This window comes from Caretta caretta, chromosome 8, assembly GCF_965140235.1.
Source record: "Caretta caretta isolate rCarCar2 chromosome 8, rCarCar1.hap1, whole genome shotgun sequence".
Taxonomy (NCBI): domain Eukaryota; kingdom Metazoa; phylum Chordata; order Testudines; family Cheloniidae; genus Caretta; species Caretta caretta.
The window spans coordinates 37,292,144-37,311,952 of record NC_134213.1 but is presented as its reverse complement, the minus strand read 5'-3'; the positions used below and the strand labels follow the sequence as shown (position 1 = coordinate 37,311,952).

At 56.9% G+C, this 19,809-nt stretch overlaps 2 protein-coding genes across 6 annotated transcripts; one reads left to right on the top strand and one right to left on the bottom strand.

Annotated features, from left to right (window-relative positions):
• The first annotated feature begins 647 nt into the window (after nucleotides 1–647).
• Nucleotides 648–6,812, top strand: SRA1 (steroid receptor RNA activator 1). 3 transcript variants are annotated; one of them, XM_048862557.2, is made up of 5 exons: nucleotides 648–745; nucleotides 2,151–2,276; nucleotides 4,911–5,125; nucleotides 5,847–5,955; nucleotides 6,336–6,812. In XM_048862557.2, exons 1-5 carry the CDS (start codon nucleotides 700–702, stop codon nucleotides 6,527–6,529), a joined length of 690 nt encoding a protein of 229 aa, XP_048718514.1. In that variant the 5' UTR covers nucleotides 648–699; the 3' UTR covers nucleotides 6,530–6,812. The 3 variants fall into 3 exon arrangements, with proteins under 3 accessions (XP_048718514.1, XP_048718515.1, XP_048718513.1); XM_048862558.2 differs by lacking the exon at nucleotides 648–745 and adding an exon at nucleotides 768–947 and having other exon boundaries at nucleotides 4,911–5,059; XM_048862556.2 differs by lacking the exon at nucleotides 648–745 and adding an exon at nucleotides 773–947.
• Nucleotides 5,198–19,217, bottom strand: EIF4EBP3 (eukaryotic translation initiation factor 4E binding protein 3). Of its 3 annotated transcripts, none has more exons than XR_007358194.2 (4): nucleotides 18,903–19,217; nucleotides 12,477–12,650; nucleotides 11,394–11,501; nucleotides 5,198–7,070 (listed from the first exon to the last, which is right to left on the bottom strand). XR_007358194.2 is itself a non-coding variant. In XM_048862559.2 (3 exons), the coding sequence occupies exons 1-3, from the start codon at nucleotides 19,015–19,017 to the stop codon at nucleotides 11,473–11,475; spliced, it is 318 nt and encodes a 105-aa protein (XP_048718516.1). In that variant the 5' UTR covers nucleotides 19,018–19,216; the 3' UTR covers nucleotides 11,152–11,472. The 3 variants fall into 3 exon arrangements, 1 of the variants encoding a protein (XP_048718516.1); XR_007358193.2 differs by having other exon boundaries at nucleotides 5,198–5,922; XM_048862559.2 differs by lacking the exon at nucleotides 5,198–7,070 and having other exon boundaries at nucleotides 11,152–11,501; nucleotides 18,903–19,216.
• Between the last annotated feature and the right edge of the window lie 592 nt (nucleotides 19,218–19,809).

The window sequence follows — 19,809 nt, the reverse complement described above, 5'->3', positions numbered from 1 at the left end:
TTTAGCCTGCAGAAGAGAAGAATGAGGGGGGATTTGATAGCTGCTTTCAACTACCTGAGAGGTGGTTCCAGAGAGGATGGTTCTAGACTATTCTCAGTGGTAGAATAGGACAGGACAAGGAGTAATGGTCTCAAGTTGCAGTGGGGAAGGTTTAGGTTGGATATTAGGAAAAACTTTTTCAGGAGGGTGGTGAAACACTGGAATGCGTTACCTAGGGAGGTGGTAGAATCTCCTTCCTTAGAAGTTTTTAAGGTCAGGCTTGACAAAGCCCTGGCTGGGATGATTTAGTTGTGGATTGGTCCTGCTTTGAGCAGGGGGTTGGACTAGATGACCTCCTGAGGTCCCTTCCAACCCTGATATTCTATGATTCCAACCGGGAGCAATTTAATAGCTGCAGGGGCGGGAGCCCCAGCGCTGCCCACGCGGGTCAGTGCAGTAAAGCCCCGGCTCTGGAGAGCCCCCAGCGGCGGAGGCAGCACCCGAGCTCCGCGCCACTCAGGGCGCGGCTCTGACCGCGGCTCCCCGAGATCCCGCCGATCACAGGGGGTCGCTCCTGGCCCGTCTGGCCCCGCTGGAAGCTCCGCCCAGCGCGGCTCAGCCACCCCGCGTGAGCCGCCGCCACCACGCTCCAGTCCGGCGGCGGGGCCGGGCACTCAGCACCTCCCAGGCCACGCCCCAATTCGGAAGGGGCGGGGTCTCATGCCCGGCCGTGACGTGGCGATGGCGGAACTTTACGTGAAACCGGGTGAGGGCGCCGGGATGGGCAAGCGGGGACGTTCCGTGACCCTGGCCTGAGGGAGGGGAAGTCCTGGGCCCTCCTGTCTGAGGCGGGGGAGCCCTGGCTCCTCCTCTTGTCATGGGGCCTGGAGGAAGCCCCGGCCCCCCCCATTCCTGTCCTGGGCTGGGGGCGGGAGGAGGGGAAGCCCCGGCCCCCCCCTTCTGTCTTGGTGGGCGGGGGGGGAGGAGGGGAAGCCCCGCCCCCCCTTCTGTCTTGGTGGGCGGGGGGGGAGGAGGGGAAGCCCCGGCCCCCCCCCTTCTGTCTTGGTGGGCGGGGGGGGGAGGAGGGGAAGCCCCGGCCCCCCCTTCTGTCTTGGTGGGCGGGGGGGGGGAGAGGAGGGGAAGCCCCGGGCCCCCCCCTTCTGTCTTGGTGGGCGGGGAGGGGAGGAGGGGAAGCCCCGGGCCCCCCCCCCTTCTGTCTTGGTGGGCGGGGAGGGAAGGAGGGGAAGCCCCGGGCCCCCCCCTTCTGTCTTGGTGGGCGGGGAGGGGAGGAGGGGAAGCCCCGGGGCCCCCCCTTCTGTCTTGGTGGGCGGGGGGGGGAGGAGGGGAAGCCCCTGCCCCCCCTTCTGTCTTGGTGGGTGGGGGAGGAGGAGGGGAAACCCTGGGCCCCCCCCTTCTGTCTTGGCGGGGGGGGAGGAGGGGAAGCCCCGGGCCCCCCCTTCTGTCTTGGTGGGCGGGAGGGGGAGGAGGGGAAGCCCCTGCCCCCCCCTTCTGTCTTGGTGGGCGGGAGGGGGAGGAGGGGAAGCCCCTGCCCCCCCTTCTGTCTTGGTGGGCGGGAGGGGGAGGAGGGGAAGCCCCTGCCCCCCCTTCTGTCTTGGTGGGCGGGGGGGGGAGGAGGGGAAGCCCCTGTCCCCCCTTCTGTCTTGGTGGGCGGGGGGGGGGAGAGGAGGGGAAGCCCCGGCTCCCCCCTTGTGTCTTGGGGCCGGGGGGGGGGAGAGGAGGGGAAGCCCCGGCTCCCCCCTTGTGTCTTGGGGCCGGGGGGGGGGGGGAGAGGAGGGGAAGCCCCGGCTCCCCTCTTGGGGCCGGGGGGGGGGGGGGAGAGGAGGGGAAGCCCCGGCTCCCCCCTTGTGTCTTGGGGCCGGTGGGGGGGGAGAGAGGAGGGGAAGTCCCGGCTCCCCCCTTGTGTCTTGGGGCGGGGGGCGGGGAGAGGAGGGGAAGCCCCGGCTCCCCCCTTGTGTCTTGGGGCTGGGGGGGGGGAGAGGAGGGGAAGCCCCGGCTCCCCCCTTGTGTCTTGGGGCGGGGGGGGGGGGGAGAGGAGGGGAAGCCCCGGCTCCCCCCTTGTGTCTTGGGGCCGGGGGGGGGGGAGAGGAGGGGAAGCCCTGGCGCTGGCCATTGTGTAGTGCCAGTAATTGGTGCCATTTATGTCTCCCCAGGAAACAAGGAGCGCGGCTGGAACGATCCCCCTCAGTTTTCCTATGGGCTGCAGCTCCAGTGTAGTGGCCCGAAGCGCACTCCCCTCGCACACAGGGTCCCCGGCCTGGCCCATGGAGCCCCCCAAGGTTAGAATTGCCCCATACATTGCCCTGCAGCCGGTGGGCCCATGCTGGGGGTGGCAAAGCCCATCAGGGATGCTGAGTTAAGCCCAGTCTCTAGCTCAAAGTCCCCTTCAGAGGGCTCTCTGCAGAGGATTTCCCCCTTCTGTGCCCCCATAAGCACCGGTGTGGGGAATCCGTGGTAGCCTGCCCCTCTCCTCTGAGGCCTCAGGCTAAGGCTCTTGGGCTCGTCACTGTCTCATGCTTTGCTGTAGCTCCTGTGGGACCTGCCTGTCTAGGGTCATGCAGATGTCACACTAACAGACCCCGGTGGGCAGGATCGAACTGGGGAGCTCTGGAGCTTAGTGCATGAGCCTCTACAGCAGGGGTGGGCAAACTTTTTGGTCCGAGGGCTACATCTGGGTATGGAAATTGTATGATGGACCATGAATGCTCATGAAATTGGGGTTGGGGTACAGGAGGGGATGAAGGCTCTGGCGGGGGGTGTGGGCTCTGGGGTGGTGCCAGAAATGAGGAGTTCAGGGTATGGGAAGGGGCTCCAGGCTGGGGCAGGGGGTTGGGGTGTAGGTAGGGGGGTTCCAGGTGGGGGTTCAGGCTCTGGGGTGGGGCTGGGGGTGAGGGGTTTGCGGTCCAGGAGGGTGCTTCGGGTTGGGATTGAGGGGTTTGGAGGGTGATCAGGGCAGGGGGTTGGGACCTGGCAGGGGGCAGGCTCTGGGCGGCGCTTACCTCAAGCAGCTCCTGGAAGCAGTGACATGTACCCCCTCCAGCTCCTACATGAAGGTGTGACCAGGTGGCTCTAGTCTGTGCGCTGCCCTGTCTGTAGGCACCGTCCCTGCAGCTCCCATTGGTCGCATTTCCTGGCCAATGGGAGCTGCAGGGGCGGTGCTTGAGGCGGGGGCAGTGCATGGAGCCCCCTGACTACCCCTAAACGTAGAAGCCGGAGGTGGGACATACTGCTACTTCTGGGACCTGCGGCATGTGCGCCCAGAGCAGCTCCCAACCCCGCTCCCTGGCTGGAGTGCAGGAGCAGGGAAAGCCCCAGATGTGGCCCACGGGCTGTAGTTTGCCCACCCCTGCTCTACAGCATGAGCTAAAATCCAGCTGGCTGTTAGCTCAGGCTGTAGAGCAGGCTCATTTTATCTCTCTTTAAGTGGTCTCGGTGCCACTAGATGGGACAGAGCACCACACCCAGAAGGTGTGTGGGTTACACAGAGACCAACCAGCACCTGAGGGAGGCTTTGGGGAAAACAAACAATCCTTTGCGCCCTGGATTTTGTTTCAACTCAGCTGTCAGTCATGTTATCTTCTGTACGTGGCAGCATGAGCCAGTGCTTACGGCTCAAGTCCCAGTCCTGTGCCTTAGGGTGTAGCCTGGTCTTACTTGTGTGTGGTGTGACCACTTCCCCCAGCCTCTGCAGCAGGGGTGGGCAAACTTCTTGGTCTGAGGGCCAAATCTGGGTATGGAAATTGTATGGTGTGCCATGAATGCTCATGAAATTGGGGTTGGGGTGCAGGAGGGGGTGATGGCTCTGGGGTGGGTCAGAAATGAGGAGTTCAGGGTATGGGAGGGGGCTCCAGGTTGGGGCAGGGGGTTGGGGTGTTCCAGCTGAGGGTTCAGGCTCTGGGGTGGGGCTGGGGATGAGGGCTTCCCTCCTATCCACTGGGGATAATGAGAGGTGGCTGCAGCATAATTCATTTGCTTTGAGAGCTGCAGACAGTGCTACTGATGTGGGTGGGTAATTCATCCTTCTAGGAAGGAATGCCTCAGTAGATTTTGCTGCCCAAATCCAGCAGGAGGCCCAACCCCAGCCTGGGCACTCATTACCTCCTTTCCCCTCTGGCTAACAGGCAACCCTCTAGCTTTGCTGGGTGACTTAGCATTTACAGGTATTTCCCTGAGGTCAGTTCTGCTCATGCCCTCCCAGTGAGGGACAGATTCACTCTGCCACCCCAAGGACAAGTTTGGGGAAGCGGGCACTTTATGCTGCCCTGCCCTCCCCTCATCTGCAGAGAAGGGAGGTGCTCGCTGTAATGTGACCACCTGCTTCTCAGAAGCTGGGCTGAGACCCCAACCCATGCCATGTAGGGCACCAGAGCAGTTATCACGTGAAAATGCCTGCTAGTCCCTGCTGACCTGGACAGATCTCAGCTGGGGCCCTGAAGCTGGCAGGTCCATTCCCAGTGCCCTGAGACATCCAGCCCCCTGGTACGGCCAGTAGTACAAACAGTGGAAGGGGTTCTTCTGAACTGCAGCTCTGGGGATGTCTGCACTGTAGGAAAAAAACAATGGCACTGAGTCTGAGCCCAGGTCAACTGACTCAGGCTCGTAGTGTGAGAGGCTAATAACAGCAGTGTAGACATTCCCACTTGGGCTGGAGCCTCTACGCTGTTATTAGCCCCACGCTGACGCAGGCTCTGACACTGGCTGCTGTGGGGTTTTCTTTGCAGTGTAGACGTACCCTCTGCTAACTAGGCTGGCTTGGCTTGTTGCGCTGGGCACAGTGAGTCCAGTGTTCTGCTCTGAATGCTTTCCACCTCAGGACGCCAGAGCTTGGAGCACAGCACCCTCACACGGTGCTTTGGGTGGCTTGGACTGGACTATTACAGTGGCGGTTGACTCCATAATGTTTGTGTTTTCAGCCCCTACTCCAGTGAATTCTGCTCCTGCAGTGCTGCCAGTAGCCTTACCCTCAAAACCCGTGGGGCCGCCCCCTCTTGCTGTGGTCAGCCCTGCTCTGAGGCCGGACACCGTGAAGCAGGTTGCGAGCCTGGCTAAGGAGGAGTGCGAGGTGAATGTAGAGGATGTTCTAGCCCCTCTGAATGAGACTCTGAGCATGTGCAGGAATGCCGTGCAGGTGAGGACTGCTGCTGTGCCCAGTGGCATTGCCAGTGACTCTTTCCACAAAAACGAGGAGTTCGGTGGCACCTTAAAGACTAACAGATTTATTTGGGCATAAGCTTTCATGGGTAAAACACCCACTTCTTCAGATGCATGGAATGAAAATTACAGATGCAGGCATAAATATGTATTGGCACATGAAGAGAAGGGAGTTACCTTACAAGTGAAGAACCAATGTTGAAGGCCAATTCAGTGAGGGTGGATGTGGTCCACGCCCAATAATTGAGGAGAAGGGGTCAATACCAAGAGAGGGAAAATTGCTTTTGTAATGAGCCAGCCACTCCCAGTTCCTATTCAAGCCCAGATTGATGGTGTTAAGTTTGCAAATGATCTGCAGTTTCCTCTTTCCACAGACACAGATGTCGAGCCCTGTACCCTGCTCTCTCTGCTGCTGATTGTCCTCCTCAGGGTGTGTGCAGCCAGGGAAGGGCCCATTGAATGGGGGTGTTTGTTCTCTGTGGCATTACAGGGGCCCGCCATTCCCAAGTTGTCCCTCTGCACCCTGCTGCCTGAGAGGAGGATGTGAAGGCTCAGCTCGCTGGGTGCAGGTGGTTCTGACGGGTCCCCTTCTCAGAGCTCTTCTCTACTTTAGCGCTAGCAGGGGGTGTGTGGTGGGGGCTCTGGCTCAAGGCTTTCTGGTGGCAGTTCTTCACTAAGGCTCCTCTCTGGACTTCCAGAAACAGGTTTGTGATGACATCAGCAGACGCCTCGCTGTGTTTCGGGAGCTGTGGCTCCAGGGAAAGCTGTCTGCCCCTGTGAGGAAGAGGATGAATATCCTGGTTCAGGGTGAGAGGGGCAAAGGGGCGCCAGGGAGCTGTGACCCACTCTAGGGAGGGGGCCAACTTTGCATCTCCCAGGGGTTCTGCACTGCGGCCTACATGCATTCCTTTCCTGGCTCCCCATCTCCTCTCAGCACTCAGCGCTGCTTCCATGTCCCTCACCTGTCAGCATGAGGCCCATTTGTGCCCTGTCATGTCCCCCTCTGTCCGACTGCAGTGCTCCCATCCCTGTGGTATCTAGGCACATCTCTTCTCCCAGGTGGAATCCCAGTGGGTCCAGCGGCTGTGGATGGAGCTCATACTCAGCTCAGAGCCTTTTTTACTCCCCCCATCCACCTGAGAGGTTCATGGGCCACTAACAGGGGCTGCTCTCTCCTTGCCTCCTAGAGCTCCAGCGGCGGCACTGGGATGTGGCTGATGAAATCCATCGCTCGCTCATGGTGGACCATGTCAATGAAGTCAGTCAATGGCTGGTGGGAATCAAACGGTTAATTGCTGAGGCAAGGAACTTGCCTCCTAGAGACTTGGTTGCAAATGATGAGCAGGGAGCTGGAGCTCAGCCAGCCAAAGAGGCCCTGTGAGCCATGGCAAAGCTGGGGGGAACTGAACTGCCTCCAGGCCCCACTGTGTCCCCCAGAGGTGATGGAGCTCTTGGCCACTAGGAGCATTTCTCATCGCTGTAGCGGGAAAACAGCGAGACTCCTCCATCCCTGAGGGGTTTCTGGCTTCTCCCGTGTCTCCCTGTCCTGCCTCTGCGTGATCCTGATTCAGGATTGGCTCCGCACCAAGGAGAGGCTTTCTTACCACCAATCGATCTCGGGGCAACTTGCTGCATGATACTGAATTAAAATTACTGTTCCAGTGTCCCATGCCTGTGTGCAAGCCCAGTGCCAGCCCTCATCTGGAACCTGCTGTGAGCAGGCTCCAGGGCAGAACAAGACAGGGGAGAGAGCTGCAGCTGGTGTGGACATGTGATAGATAGTGCTGTTCTTTCCCAGGTGCGTCAGGTGTGGGGATGATGGAGCCCTGGGCTGTAATGACAGGTCAGTCAGATGCTGGGCGTGGAGATCAGCGCTCAGCCCTTCCCATGCCCAGAAGAGGAGCTGGATGATGTTTTTTGGCCTAAGATTGATCAAAAATGCAGTTTTTGTCAACCCAAACAAGATTCCTTCCCCCCAGCCCAGTAGTTAGGGCATCAGCTGGGCTGTAAGAGACCCAAGTTCAAATCCCTGCTCTGGAAAAGACCCAAAACAGTCTTTTTTAATTCACAGCAAATTCTGAAGTGTCAGTATTGGCTCAACCCAAACCCAATGTTTTTGAACCAGCAATGCACTGACAATTCTGTTACTCGCCCAGCCCTGGTTGCAGTACACTTCCCCTGGCACCAGTCACCTTTGTGCCCAGGGGAGTTGCAGAAAGTTTGGGGCAGGCCTGGCCCTATTTCCCCTTTAGAACATAAGAACAGCCACAGTGGGTCAGCCAAGGGTTCAGTATCCTGTCTTCTGACAGTGGCCAATGCCAGATGCTTCAGGGAGAATGAACAGAATAAGGCAGTTATCTAGTGATCCATCCCCTGTTGTCTACTCCCAGGATCTGGCAGTCAGAGGTTTAGGGACTCTCAGACAGGGGTTGCATCCCTGACCATCCTGGCTAATAGCCATTGATGGCCCTATCCTCCAGGAACGTAGCTAATTCTTTTTGAACCCAGTTACATTTGGCCTTCACAGCATTCCCTGGCTACAAGTGCCACAGGTTGACTGTGTGTTGTGCAAAGTGAAGGGGTAAACAACACTTCCTTATTTACTTTCTCCACACCAGTCATGATTTTATAGACATCTATCATATCCCCCGTTGTATCTTTTTTAAGATGAAATGTCCCAATCTTACTAATCTCGCCTCATACAAAAACTGTTCTATACCCCTAATAATTTTGTTGCCCTTCTCTGTACGTTTTCCAATTTTAATATATCCTTTTTAACATGGGGCAACCAGATCTGCATGCAATATTCAAGATGTGGGCGTACTATGGATTTATAGAGGGGCATTATATTTTCTGTCTTATTATCTATCTCATTTTTAATGGCTCCTAACAGTCTGTTTGAAAACATCCACTCCATATGCAGTGGCAGTCAAAAAAGCAGAGAACTATCTACAATGACTCCCAAGATCTTTCTCTTGAATGGAAATAGCTAATCTAGACCAGTAGTTTTCAAACTGTGGGTTGCGACCCAGGTCAGCACTGCCAACCGGGCCATTAAAAGTCCCGTCGGCGGTGCTGCCTGGCTAAGGCAGGCTAGTCCCTACCTGTTCTGACACCACGCTGCTCCCTGGAAGCAGTCAGCAGCAGGTCTGACTCCTAGGCTGGGGGGGCCATGGAGCTCCACACTCCCATTGGCTGCGAATAGACCAATGGAAGCCTGGGGGTGTGGGGGGGAAGGCAGTTCCTGTGGGTGAGAACCATGTGGAGCTGATTGCACACCTCTGCCTAGGAGCTGGACCTGCTGCTGTCCTTAGCCCCTGCCCTGCCACACCATGCCACTGACTGGGAACCACCTGAGGTAACCCACACCCAAATCCCCTGCCCTGAGCCCCCCCCAAACCTGGAGCCCCTTCCTGCACCCCAAACCCCTCATCCCTGGCCCCACCCAAGAGCCTGCACCCCCTGCCCCAGCCCAGAGCCCCCTCTCACACCCTGAACCCCTCATTCCCAGCTCCACCCTCCACTCCAACCCTCTGTCCCAAATCCCTCGTCACCAGCTCTGTTGGGTCGTGGGCATCAACAATTTTCTTCAGCTGGGTTGCCAGAAAAGAAGTTTGAAAATCACTGATCTAGACACCACCATTTTATATGTATAGTTGGGATTATGTTTACCAATGTGCATTACTATGCATTTATCAACATTGAATTTCATCTGCCATTTTGTTGTCCTGTCACCCAGTTTTGTGAGATTCCCTTTGTAGCTCTTCACAGTCTCCCTGGGACTTAATGATCTTTAGAAGTAAGGTGTGTCTCCATGCATTGCAATTGCAGCATGTTCTCCAGCATTCCCTTCTGCCAGCCCCACACTCTGCAGGACTAGTCCTGCCCTAGACAGTCAACGTGCCTTTCCTAGAAACCTGCCCCTCACTGACCAGCTCATGCTTTTAGCGCCTGGGGTTCAAAACCAGCATTCGCCCCAGTCACTATCAAGCACCTGCCACCTTTCCTCACTGTAGCTCTTCTCCCTCCTCTTGTACCTGAATCTGCAGTTGGGCTCAATTGCTGCTGCCCCCAATCGGTGTGGCAGGGGCAAGTGTGTGTGTGTGTGTGTATAAAAAGTCAAAGCACCGGGCTTGGATCCTGTCACAGCAGCAGGAAAACATATCCAGCTCTGCAGGGGCCGGATGGCTGCTTGCCCTACCGGTGCAGTAGGGTGAGCAGCACAATGAGCTGGACTGGCTGCCCTTGGCATCACCCCAGGGCCTGCCATTAGCTGGCCCTTCCCTCCCAGCCCACAAGGGGGTCTAGGCCAGGCCCTGCCTCAGTTACCAACCAGCTCTGAGTTTGGGAAGGCAGCTTTGCTTTTTCAGCTGGCGAACTGCAGCTCCCTCACGTCATCAGTCCCCTCCAGGAGGTGACCTAGCACTGCCCTCTTGTGGACATTAAGGGACATGCATCAGCAAGGCTGCCACATTGACAGCAACCAGCACTAAGGAATCCAGCTGGTTTCTCTGAGCACAGAGACAATCTCACTCCAAACACCTGCTCAATCCCACACTGTCCTGGCCCAGGCTGTGGGACAGGAATTGCCCCCTGAGCCTCTGTGTAACACAGTCACTGCAGCTCAGCAAGGGCCCTTGGGGGAGGGATAGCTCAGTGGTTTGAGCATTGGCCTGCTAAACCCAAGGTTGTGAGTTCAATCCTTGAGGGGGCCATTTAGGGGGTTCTGAGGCAAAATTGGGGATTGGTCCTGCTTTGAGCAGGGGGTTGGACTAGATGACCTCCTGAGGTCCCTTCCAACTCTGATATTCTATGGTTCAGGCCCTGTCAGTACAAGGGGAGAGAGGCTAACAACTCCCTTGCACTCTAAAGGGGACAGCGAGACAATGGCATGGGCTAGCCAGAGGCATCAAAACTCCCTCACAGCCAGGAGCAGTGCTGGCTGGGGCATGAAGTCTGGGCATTCGGTCCTCAGCCCCTCATCTCCTGGAACCTGGGCGGCCAGACAGATCCGTGGCTGGCATCATTCAGGAGTACGCTGTGACTCCCTGCACTACAAGTTTCGCAGGAGAGATATTCCAGGAGCTGAAGGCAGGTGCAGAGGGAGATTTGGGGTGGGCTAACAGTCCGTAGATTGATATGTCTACAGGCTGTTCCCTCTCACCCAGGACCGAGTGCCATGGATACAGGCAGGGTTTGCCAGCAGCTCCTGGAACTCATTGAGTCCTGGAGCACTTTCTCCCACAGTGGATTCTGGCACCAGCCTGGGCTCATGGCTAGTAGCTCCCAGCTGGTGGGCCAGTGCAGGTTTGTAATTGCTGCTGCAGCTGTTAGAGGAGACAGTGGAGAAAGCCTTTTCTCCCTGTCCTACTCTAAGCAAGCACCGGGGTCTCTGGGCATACAGCTCATGGAGCTCAGATTGCACCCTCCTAGGGCAGTTGTCATGACAGCCAGCCCCAGTGCTGCAACCACTCCTGGAGAGGCTGAGAGCCGTGAGACACAATTGGGGCTGCTTGGCCCATCACCCCTCCCCCCCCACACTCTGGGGAGGACACAGCTGACCCTGGCCTGAGGGGTTCTCCAACAGCTGATTACGCTGAAGAGCCTGGTTCTGTGCGAAGCTACAAATAAGCAGGAGCCTGGAATCAGTCTCCTCCTGACTGGACTCAAGCCAAGGAAAGCTCCCCCTTTCCCCAGGCACCATCCAGTTTGCACCGCAGCTTTTAACCAAGCCGGATGGGCTCCCCTGACTGCTGGGGACACAGGCCCCCTTCTCCCGGTACCCCTCGACCAGTTCTAACCAAAGGCTCAGATCACCTGCATCTCTCACTACTCTGGAGGTTAGGGAGGGCCAGTGACACCTGAACACTAGCTCCCCCCAGCTCCAGCTACAAGGGAAAGGGCCATGCGGCTGAGGCTCTACCCATGGACTTGGCAGGCTCTTGCCTAGCCCCGGCTGTGGGTTGGGAGTGAAGCACAGAAGACGCGCAGGGCGGAAGGGGATACAGGAAGGTTGTTTATTGCACAGCCTCAGAGCGAGCCCATGGCGTAGCCACTAGACACGCTCAGCGCAGTGAGCCCAGCCATGCACCGCAGGGTTGGGGGACAGAGCAGCCGCTCATGCCAGCCCCCCACACCAGGGCTTCATTTCAGTAAAAAAAACTGAGAACAAATGCAACTGCAGAGAAACAGTGTTAAAACAGCGCCACATCCATAGGCAGCAGCCGCGCCAGGGCCTCGCTCACCTCTGGGTCTTCAGGGAGGGAAAGGAGGCAGGAGCCCCAGGAAAGCAGCTTGCCGCCAGCTGGCCGCATCGCTGGGAGCTCAGATATCCATGGCAAACTGATCGTCATCTGGGCAGGAGAAAGAAACAAGGTCTGCGTTAGGACGGCACGTGGCAAGGGGGGGCTCTGCAGGGATCACTGTGGGGACATGATGCTGTTAACCAGGAGATCAGCTACTGCCAATAGCAGCAGCATGGACGGGTGGATCAGAGCGAGGATCTGTCTTCCCCCAGCTGCGTTCCTGGGTCACGGCTCTGCACTGCTGACCTGCATTGGCCTCCAGATGTGGCCTCCCATCTCCCCTCCCCTCAGCCTGTTCCGGCTGCCAGCAATGGAGGAGTCCCAGGGTTGCCATTGCTGCAGTCTGAATTGACAGTGTGTGGGGTCCATGTGATGGGGTGGCTCAAGGGGAGCAGAGCCCCGGGGAGAGCAGCTGCAACTCCCTGGGGAAGAAGGGGAGGGGGCAGAGACAGCAATTTGCAGTTCCCCTCCCATCCACAAGGGGTGCTCAATGCAGATGGTCACCCACCCAATCGGAGCAGAGTTCCTGAGGGGAGTAAACTGTTTCCAGCCCTGCCATGCAGCTGCAGGAGGCAGCTGTGGTCCTGGCACTGATGCCCGCTGAGCCCAGTGGCAGCCCAAAGAGGGAGAGGCCAGTGGCTCCACGCACCCAGGACTGGTCTCCATCCCCTGGCATGGGGAACGAGCAGAGGATGGCAGGCGGGGGCTTGGCCTCCTCACTGCCCCCTGGACAGGACACGGACCAGCAGCAGAGGCAGATGGAACCAGACAACCTCTCCCCATCCCAGTGCTGGAAGGGGATGCTGCTCCCCCAGGGTGGGAGCTGCATTACTCCCCGCTCCCTCCACTTCAAGTCCTGCTTCAGGTGCCTTGAAACAGGCAGGACAAAGTCACTTGTGATGCACTAGGGGAGCCCCAAGGGGGCAGCCCTTCTGCTCTGGGTTCTCAGGCCCCAAGCGCTGCAGCAGGAGCGAAGGTGACGGGCGGTGTTCCGGGACTAGGGGTTGGGTACATGCGTTTTACCTGGGACCTCTTCCTCGGTCTCATTTTGTTCCTTAAGATCCTCCAGCTTGGAGTGCGCCGCGTGGGGGGGAGAGGTGATGCCGGGGATGTGAGGGAGGTAGCAGGGGGGCGTCCTGGCAACGGGCGAGTTCTTACACTCCAGCAGGAATTTACGGTCATAGATTATCCTGGTACCTGTCAAACCCAGCAGGCAAATCAGCCCCCGGCACTCAGGTGCCCTCTTCCAAGAGACCTGCCCACCACAGTCTGCCCCGCAGGGAGCTCGGAAGTCTCTGCCAACCCCTCTCCAAGCCTGGAGCAGGCAAGATCAAGCCCAGACTTGTGCCAGCATCTCCTGTGTTGCTGAGCCATGTGACACCACGGCTGTCAGCCCAGGCAGAGCTGCTACTAGTAATTAACATTAATTAGAACATAAGAGCAGCGATACCGGGCCAGATCATGGTCCGCCTTGCCCAGTATCCTGCCTCTGACAGTGGCCCATACCAGAGCTTCAGGAGGAGTGTACAGAACAGGGCAATTATGGAGCAATCCACCCCAGCTTCTGGCAGTCAAAGGTTTAGGGTCACCTCAAGCACGGGGCTGTCTCCCTGACCAGATTGGTAATAGCAACTGATGGAGCCATCCTCCAGGAACTAATCCAGTTCTGTTTTGAACCTAGTTATAGTTTTGGCCTTCACAACATCCCCTGGCAATGAGTTCCACAGGTTAGTTGTGCCTTCTGTGAAGAAGTACTGCTCTTGTTTGCATTAAACCTGCTGCCTATTAATTTCATTGTGTAATCCCTACTTTCTGTATTGTGTGAAGAAGTAAATAACACTTCCCCATTCACTTCTCCCACCATTCCTGGTTTTATAGAGCTCTATCATATCCCCCTTAATTGTCTCTTTTTTAAGTCAAACAGCCCTAATCTTCTTAGGTTTCAGAGTAGCAGCTGTGTTAGTCTGTATCCGCAAAAAGAAAAGGACGACGTGTGGCACCTTAGAGACTAACAAATTTATCTGAGCATAAGTTTTCGTGAGCTACAGCTCACTTCATCAGATGCATTCAGTGGACAATGCAGTGCGGAGATTTATATACACAGAGAACATGAAACAATGGGTGTTACCATACACACTGTAAGGAGAGTGATCAGGTAAGGTGAGCTATTACCAGCAGAACGGGGCGTTCCATCTGGACCCATGGAAAAGAAGCCCTTGAGGAATTCCACCATGATTTCAACAATTTCCAACCCACCATCAACCTCAGCCTGGACCAGTCCACACAAGAGATCCACTTCCTGGACACAACGGTGCTAATAAGCAATGGTCACATAACCACCACCCTATACCGGAAACCTACTGACTTCTATGCCTACCTACATGCCTCCAGCTTTCATCCAGACCACACCACACGATCCATTGTCCACAACCAAGCTCTACGATACAACCGCATTTGCTCCAACCCCTCAGACAGAGACAAATACCTACAAGAACTCTATCAAGCATTCTTACAACTACAATACCCACCTGCTGAAGTGAAGAAATAGATTGACAGAGCCAGAAGAGTACCCAGAAGTTACCTACTACAGGACAGGCCCAACAAAGAAAATAACAGAACGCCACTAGCCATCACCTTCAGCCCACAACTAAAACCTCTCCAGCGCATCATCAAGGATCTACAACCTATCCTGAAGGACGACTCATCACTCTCACAAATCTTGGGAGACAGGCCAGTCCTTGCCTACAGACAGCCCCCCAACCTGAAGCAAATACTCACCAGCAACCACACACCACACCACAGAACCACTAACCCAGGAACCACTCCTTGCAACAAAGCCCCTTGCTAACTGTGTCCACGTATCTATTCAGGAGACACCATCATAGGGCCTAATCACATCAGCCACACTATCAGAGGCTCATTCACCTGCACATCTACCAATGTGATATATGCCATCATGTGCCAGCAATGCCCTTCTACCATGTACACTGGTCAAACTGGACAGTCTCTACGTAAAAGAATAAATGGACACAAATCAGACATCAAGAATTATAACATTCAAAAACCAGTCAGAGAACACTTCAATCTCTTTGGTCACTCGATTACAGACCTAAGAGTGGCGATTCTTCAACAAAAAAACTTCAAAACCAGACTCCAATGAGAGACTGCTGAATTGCAATTGAATTGGAATTAATTTGCAAACTGGATACAATTAACTTAGGCTTGAATAAAAACTGGGAGTGGATGGGTCACTACACAAAGTAAAACTATTTCCCTATGTTTATCCCTCTTCCCCGCCCCCCCTCCCCCGGCTCTCCTACTGGTAATAGCTCACTTTACCTGATCACTCTCCTTACAGTGTGGATGGTAACACCCATTGTTTCATGTTCTCTGTGCATATATATCTCCCCACTTGTATTTTCCACTGAATGCATCCGATGAAGTGAGCTGTAGCTCATGAAAGCTTATGCTCAAATAAATTTGTTAGTCTCTAAGATGCCACAAGTACTCCTTTTCTAATCTTCTTAGTTGCTCCTTCTATTGAAGTCATTCCATACCCGTCATCATCCTTTTTGCCCTTCTCTAACCTTTTCCAGTTCCACTCTATTCTTTTTGAGCTGGGGCAACCAGACCTGGATGCAGCGTTCGAAGTGTGGGCAGACCATCGGTTTATATAGTGGTATTATGAACGTTCCTAACTTTTTGTTAGGCTTTTTGGCCCCTGATATGCACTGAGCGGAAGTTTTCAGAAAATGATCTATGGTGACTCCAGATCTTTTTCTTGGGTCGTAACAACTAATTCAAACCTCCTCATTGTGTATGTGTCTCATGAGGGATTATGTGACATTTATTTGGCTCCTTTCAACGTGAAGGACCCCAGAGCATTCCAGATACAAGGATCACTGTAGCCAGCACTGAATGCAGCTGTCTCTGGGGTGTGTCACAGCAGCTGGTTAAAACCACCCAGCAAAATTACACACAGTTTAGGGCTTCAAGGATCCCAATGGAAATTGTAGTGGGAAATTAGGGAGGCAGAATGGGGCTGGGTCAAGCTACCATTCCACAGGGGGCTTTTCTGTTGCAGCCTTTTTACTATCCTCACCCCCAACCTTTCCCATTGGTGCTACTCCTGGGTCAGTTCTGCCAAAAGGTGTTACTTGCCAGCGGCGTTTTCACTGCCACCTGGTGCTGCTCTGAGCGTGGTTAGATGACCTGGTGGTTAAATGGCAGTGGCTGGTCTGTGCTAGCACCAGCGGAGCTGGGCCAGCAGTAGCAGGCTGGGGTAGATGCAGCCCTTGAGCACCAGGGGATCTGTAGTCACTGTATGCAGACAGGACGCAGGTTTTACATCTCCCGCAAGGGATGGGGCCTTCAGCAGCACAGCGCCCCCTAGCATCAGCCTGGGGTGCCAATTGTCCAGGACAGAGTGGAAGTGCTGTCAGCTGTTCCCCAAATCCATTGCCAGCACCACTCCCAATTTCCCAGATGTTTCCCATCCCGACCCTGACCCTGCTGAGACCAGCCCCAGGCAGCCTGCCTGCATGCAGCAGCTGTGTTTATGGGACCTACCCACACGTCACACAGCTTCACCTGCCAGCCCCCTCTAGCACAGGAGGGGATCCGGGTGAGCTCTGGGAGGGCACAAGAGATTCTGCTTGAATAGGGCAGTGCTGCCAGGGATCCCTTCCTCCCAGCTGGCAACACAAGCTCACCCAGCCACGTGACCCTTCAGCCACCAACTGCTGACACCCAGCCACTCTCCCTCCTCCCCCTAGTAATCCAGCCTAGCAACAGGTGGCAGGGAGAATGCTCCAGGTAACACAGGCTCTGCAAGGGGGAGGGAACAGCAGAGCAGCGGCTGGCGGGGAGAGCCCAGAAATCCCGGCACTGCTGAGCACAGGCTGCAGCCTTTGGAGCAGAGCAAACATATCAGGTAACCCAGTGCAGGCAGCTCGGAGCAGCTGACCTCGACCTCGGTGCCAGCACCTGCTGCAGCTCCCACCCCTTCTGAGATAAGACTTATCATGAGCCAGCGCTGGCAGGATGGACTCGTGCAGTTTAACTGAAAGGCTCCCTGCATGTGGATAAAGGCATGCAGCCCAGCGGGCCAAGGGACGCGCCAGACACAAGGACAAGTGTGGACGGCTTTCTAAAAATAGAGACATGCTGGTGAGGCCAGTAGGGTCACTTTCACCAGAGTCCCAGAGAGCCCCGAGGCAGGAGTCTGCCTTGCCCACAGACACATCTGGCAGAGCACCCCTCCCAGCGGGCACAGCCCAGCTCCTACCCACACCCCACCCAGATCTTGTCTGAGGATTTTGTCCTGCTGCTTATCAGACGGGTACCTAAGAGTCTCCCACGACAGAGCAACAACAGCAAAAACCCCACTCGGCTCCCTGGAGCTTCTGGCTCTTCTCCCTTTTCAGGGTCTGAGCAGTGCTGCTCAGGGGAAGGATTTCAGAGGGGTGGTGTGGGGCTGTGAGGGTCCCTGTGTTTAGGTGGCAAAGCTCCATCACATCGGAAGGTTTTGCAGAGGATGCTCACACTGTGGCAGCTCCCCAGTGACAGAATCAGGGACCCACTCACTGACTCAGAGGTCACTCTGCAATAGCAACTATGAAACGGGAGCCAACAGTCCCCCAGCACCAATGGGTGACATGCGGTCATTCATTCACATTACTGAGGCTGCCTGAGAGCACACCAGTCTCCCCCGCTGCAGCTTGCTCTGAAGGAAACACCTTTGGCCAAGAGCACAGCAGCAAAAGAATCTCAGACCCTCCGCTCCCAGAGCTTGTGTCTACACATGGAGCCACTGGGCTAACCTCAACAGGAACGAAACCCTCTTACTCCAACACCCACACAGGGAGGTACTCAGGAACGTTCCTTACTAGGTCCATGTGTGGACAAACCAGGGAGAAGGGGGAAAACCTGGAGGCAAGGATGCTCTGGCCTGTTTGAGGAGCTAGGCCATGCAGAGTGCAGCAGGGACTGCACCTGCGGAATGTTCTAGATCAGTGATTCTCAAGCTATTTACCATTGTGTCCCCACATGTATGGCCCTGAGGAGGTCACATGGGCTGCAGCTGTGCGCTGACTGGGCCCCGCAGGTTGCTCTAGATCATCTCTGTCCAAACTCACCCTTCCAACTTTGAATTTAAATCCCTTGTGCTGCCTCTACCCCAAGCTTTTCCTTAAACTCTCCTAGCTGGGTCCTAGCCCCATTGGCAGGGCTAGTGAGGACAGGACACTGGTGTTTTAACCACCGCATCAGCTAACCCTGCTCAGAGCAGAGTTTGATAACAGTCATAAAGTTGCTGGCAGCAGCCCAGCCCCTGCCTGCCCTGAAGCTCCCCCTGCTACAACAACAGAGGGTGTAGCAGGAAGAAGTCCTGCAGGACAGAGCCCTAGCATCTGAGTAGTGCAAGTAACAGCCCTGCTTTGGAAATGTGTCCACCGTAATGTTACAAATCTAACAACCTAGGAGGCAACAAGGGAACCCTTCTGGTTCTCAGGACCAGGGGCTCCCCGGGCCCCGCACAGCTGCAGAGGTGTGGCCCCGACCGAGTTTTCAGGAAGCCTTTGTTTGGTGTCTCTCCTCACAGGCTCCTGTGCATTCACGTGGCATCGATGCAGGGTTTGCAACTCCCAAGCGGGGTATGCGAAGCTCAGCCCGCGGCCCAGCCCATCACTTCCACAGCCCTTGTTATTATGAGGTGTACTGTGGGAGCCACACAGCCCCCCTGGGCCTTGGCCGCTCCATGCAGGTGGTCAAGGAATCGGGCAGTTTTGGATTAAACACCGTGCAGAGCCTGGTACCTCTTATGCTAACTCCCTTGCACCCCCCCGGGGGCGCCTCTTCCTCCCTGGCATGAGCCATGTGGGGCGGGGGCCAAATCCTTTGGGTCGCAGAGAAAAACCGAGATCCCGTCCAGGCGAAGGCGAAACCCACTCAAACCTTCCTGGGGCCCAGCCAGCCAAGGGCAATTCCAGCTCGAAGAGGCTTTTCGGACACGGGGGACGTGTGAAGGGGCTTGAGTCGCCCCGATCCGCTCCGAGTGCGCAGCGCCGGGCGCCCCAGCGAGCTCAGCCCAGGTGCGGCCGGACGGGTCCCCCCGCCGTTACAGAACCGGGTCTGAGTCGCTGGACTGCGCCCTCCCCCCCCAAACCGGAGAGGCTCGGGGCAGCGGCCGGAGATCGGGGCAGCCCCATTCGCCCTCCCGCGGGAACGGAGGCACCGGACCCGCTGCCTAGGAGCCCGGTGGGACACGGGAGGCCGCTCCCCAGGGATCCAGGAAGGCCCGGGCCGTCTCCGCGCGGGGGAGTCAGGGTTGCAGCCGCAACAGGGGGCACTGGGCGGAGGTTCACCCTGGACCGGCTGCAGGCAGAGGCTGGGGTGCTGCTGAGCCCAGGGGCTGCTCGGGGAGCGGGCCCTGCTGCGGCCCGGCCTTACCCCCAGGGGTGGTGGAGTAGAGGGTCCCGCCGGGGGTGCAGCTGTAGCCGTCTGGGGAGCCCTGGTCTCGGCCGCCCGGAATGGGGCAGGAGCTCGTGGTGCTCGCAGCGGCCATGGAGCCCGATCGGTATCCGCGGGGCACAGCGACACGTGCAGGCCCGGGGCGGGGCCAGGCGGGGTGGGGTTCTTCCCTCCCCGAGGCAGGCGGGGCTGCTTCTTCCCCGAGGCAAGCAAGCTGGTCAGTGCCCGGCCAGCGCACAGGCTCCTGCCCAGCCTGGGGACGGGGCTGCGGCGGGGCGCTGGACCTAGCCTGGCTCTGACCCGGGATCCCTGCTGCTTACGTGGAGCAAACAGGCGGCCCCGCGTTAGAAAGGAGCCGAACACTGAGAGGTGCCCATGAATCATCCGAGGAGGTGGGACTCAAACGCCAGCCTCCCCCGCTCCTACCAGCTGGGCTCTCCCCCAGGAAGCGATAAGGTCCCTCCCCGAACCACAGAAACCGGCTGGTGCTTACTAGACCGGAACCAGGGAAACCCATTTGAACATGTTTCTGCAAAGCAGCCGCGGGCATGAGGCTGCCCCCTCCTGCCGGGGTGGGCAGGGCCTCAGAGAGCCTTGGTATCAGGACAGGACATCACTGTTGCTGCTGGCAAACGCCTCTCCACAGGAATCAAGAAGCTAGGGATCGATTAAACTTAAGGAAATATTTCTACCTAGACCCTGGACCCAGTGAGCCCCAGTAAAAAGCCGTCCGCTCCGTGGGGCAGGGCTCTATCTTCGCTCAGCAAGCTACAGGGGAACCGGTTTGCCAGATTCTCCTCCACAAAACCGCTTTAAGCTCCTTCCAGGGGCAAATAAAGACCTCCAGACACAGTCAGTGGCAGATCAACGACACAAGGCCTAGCGG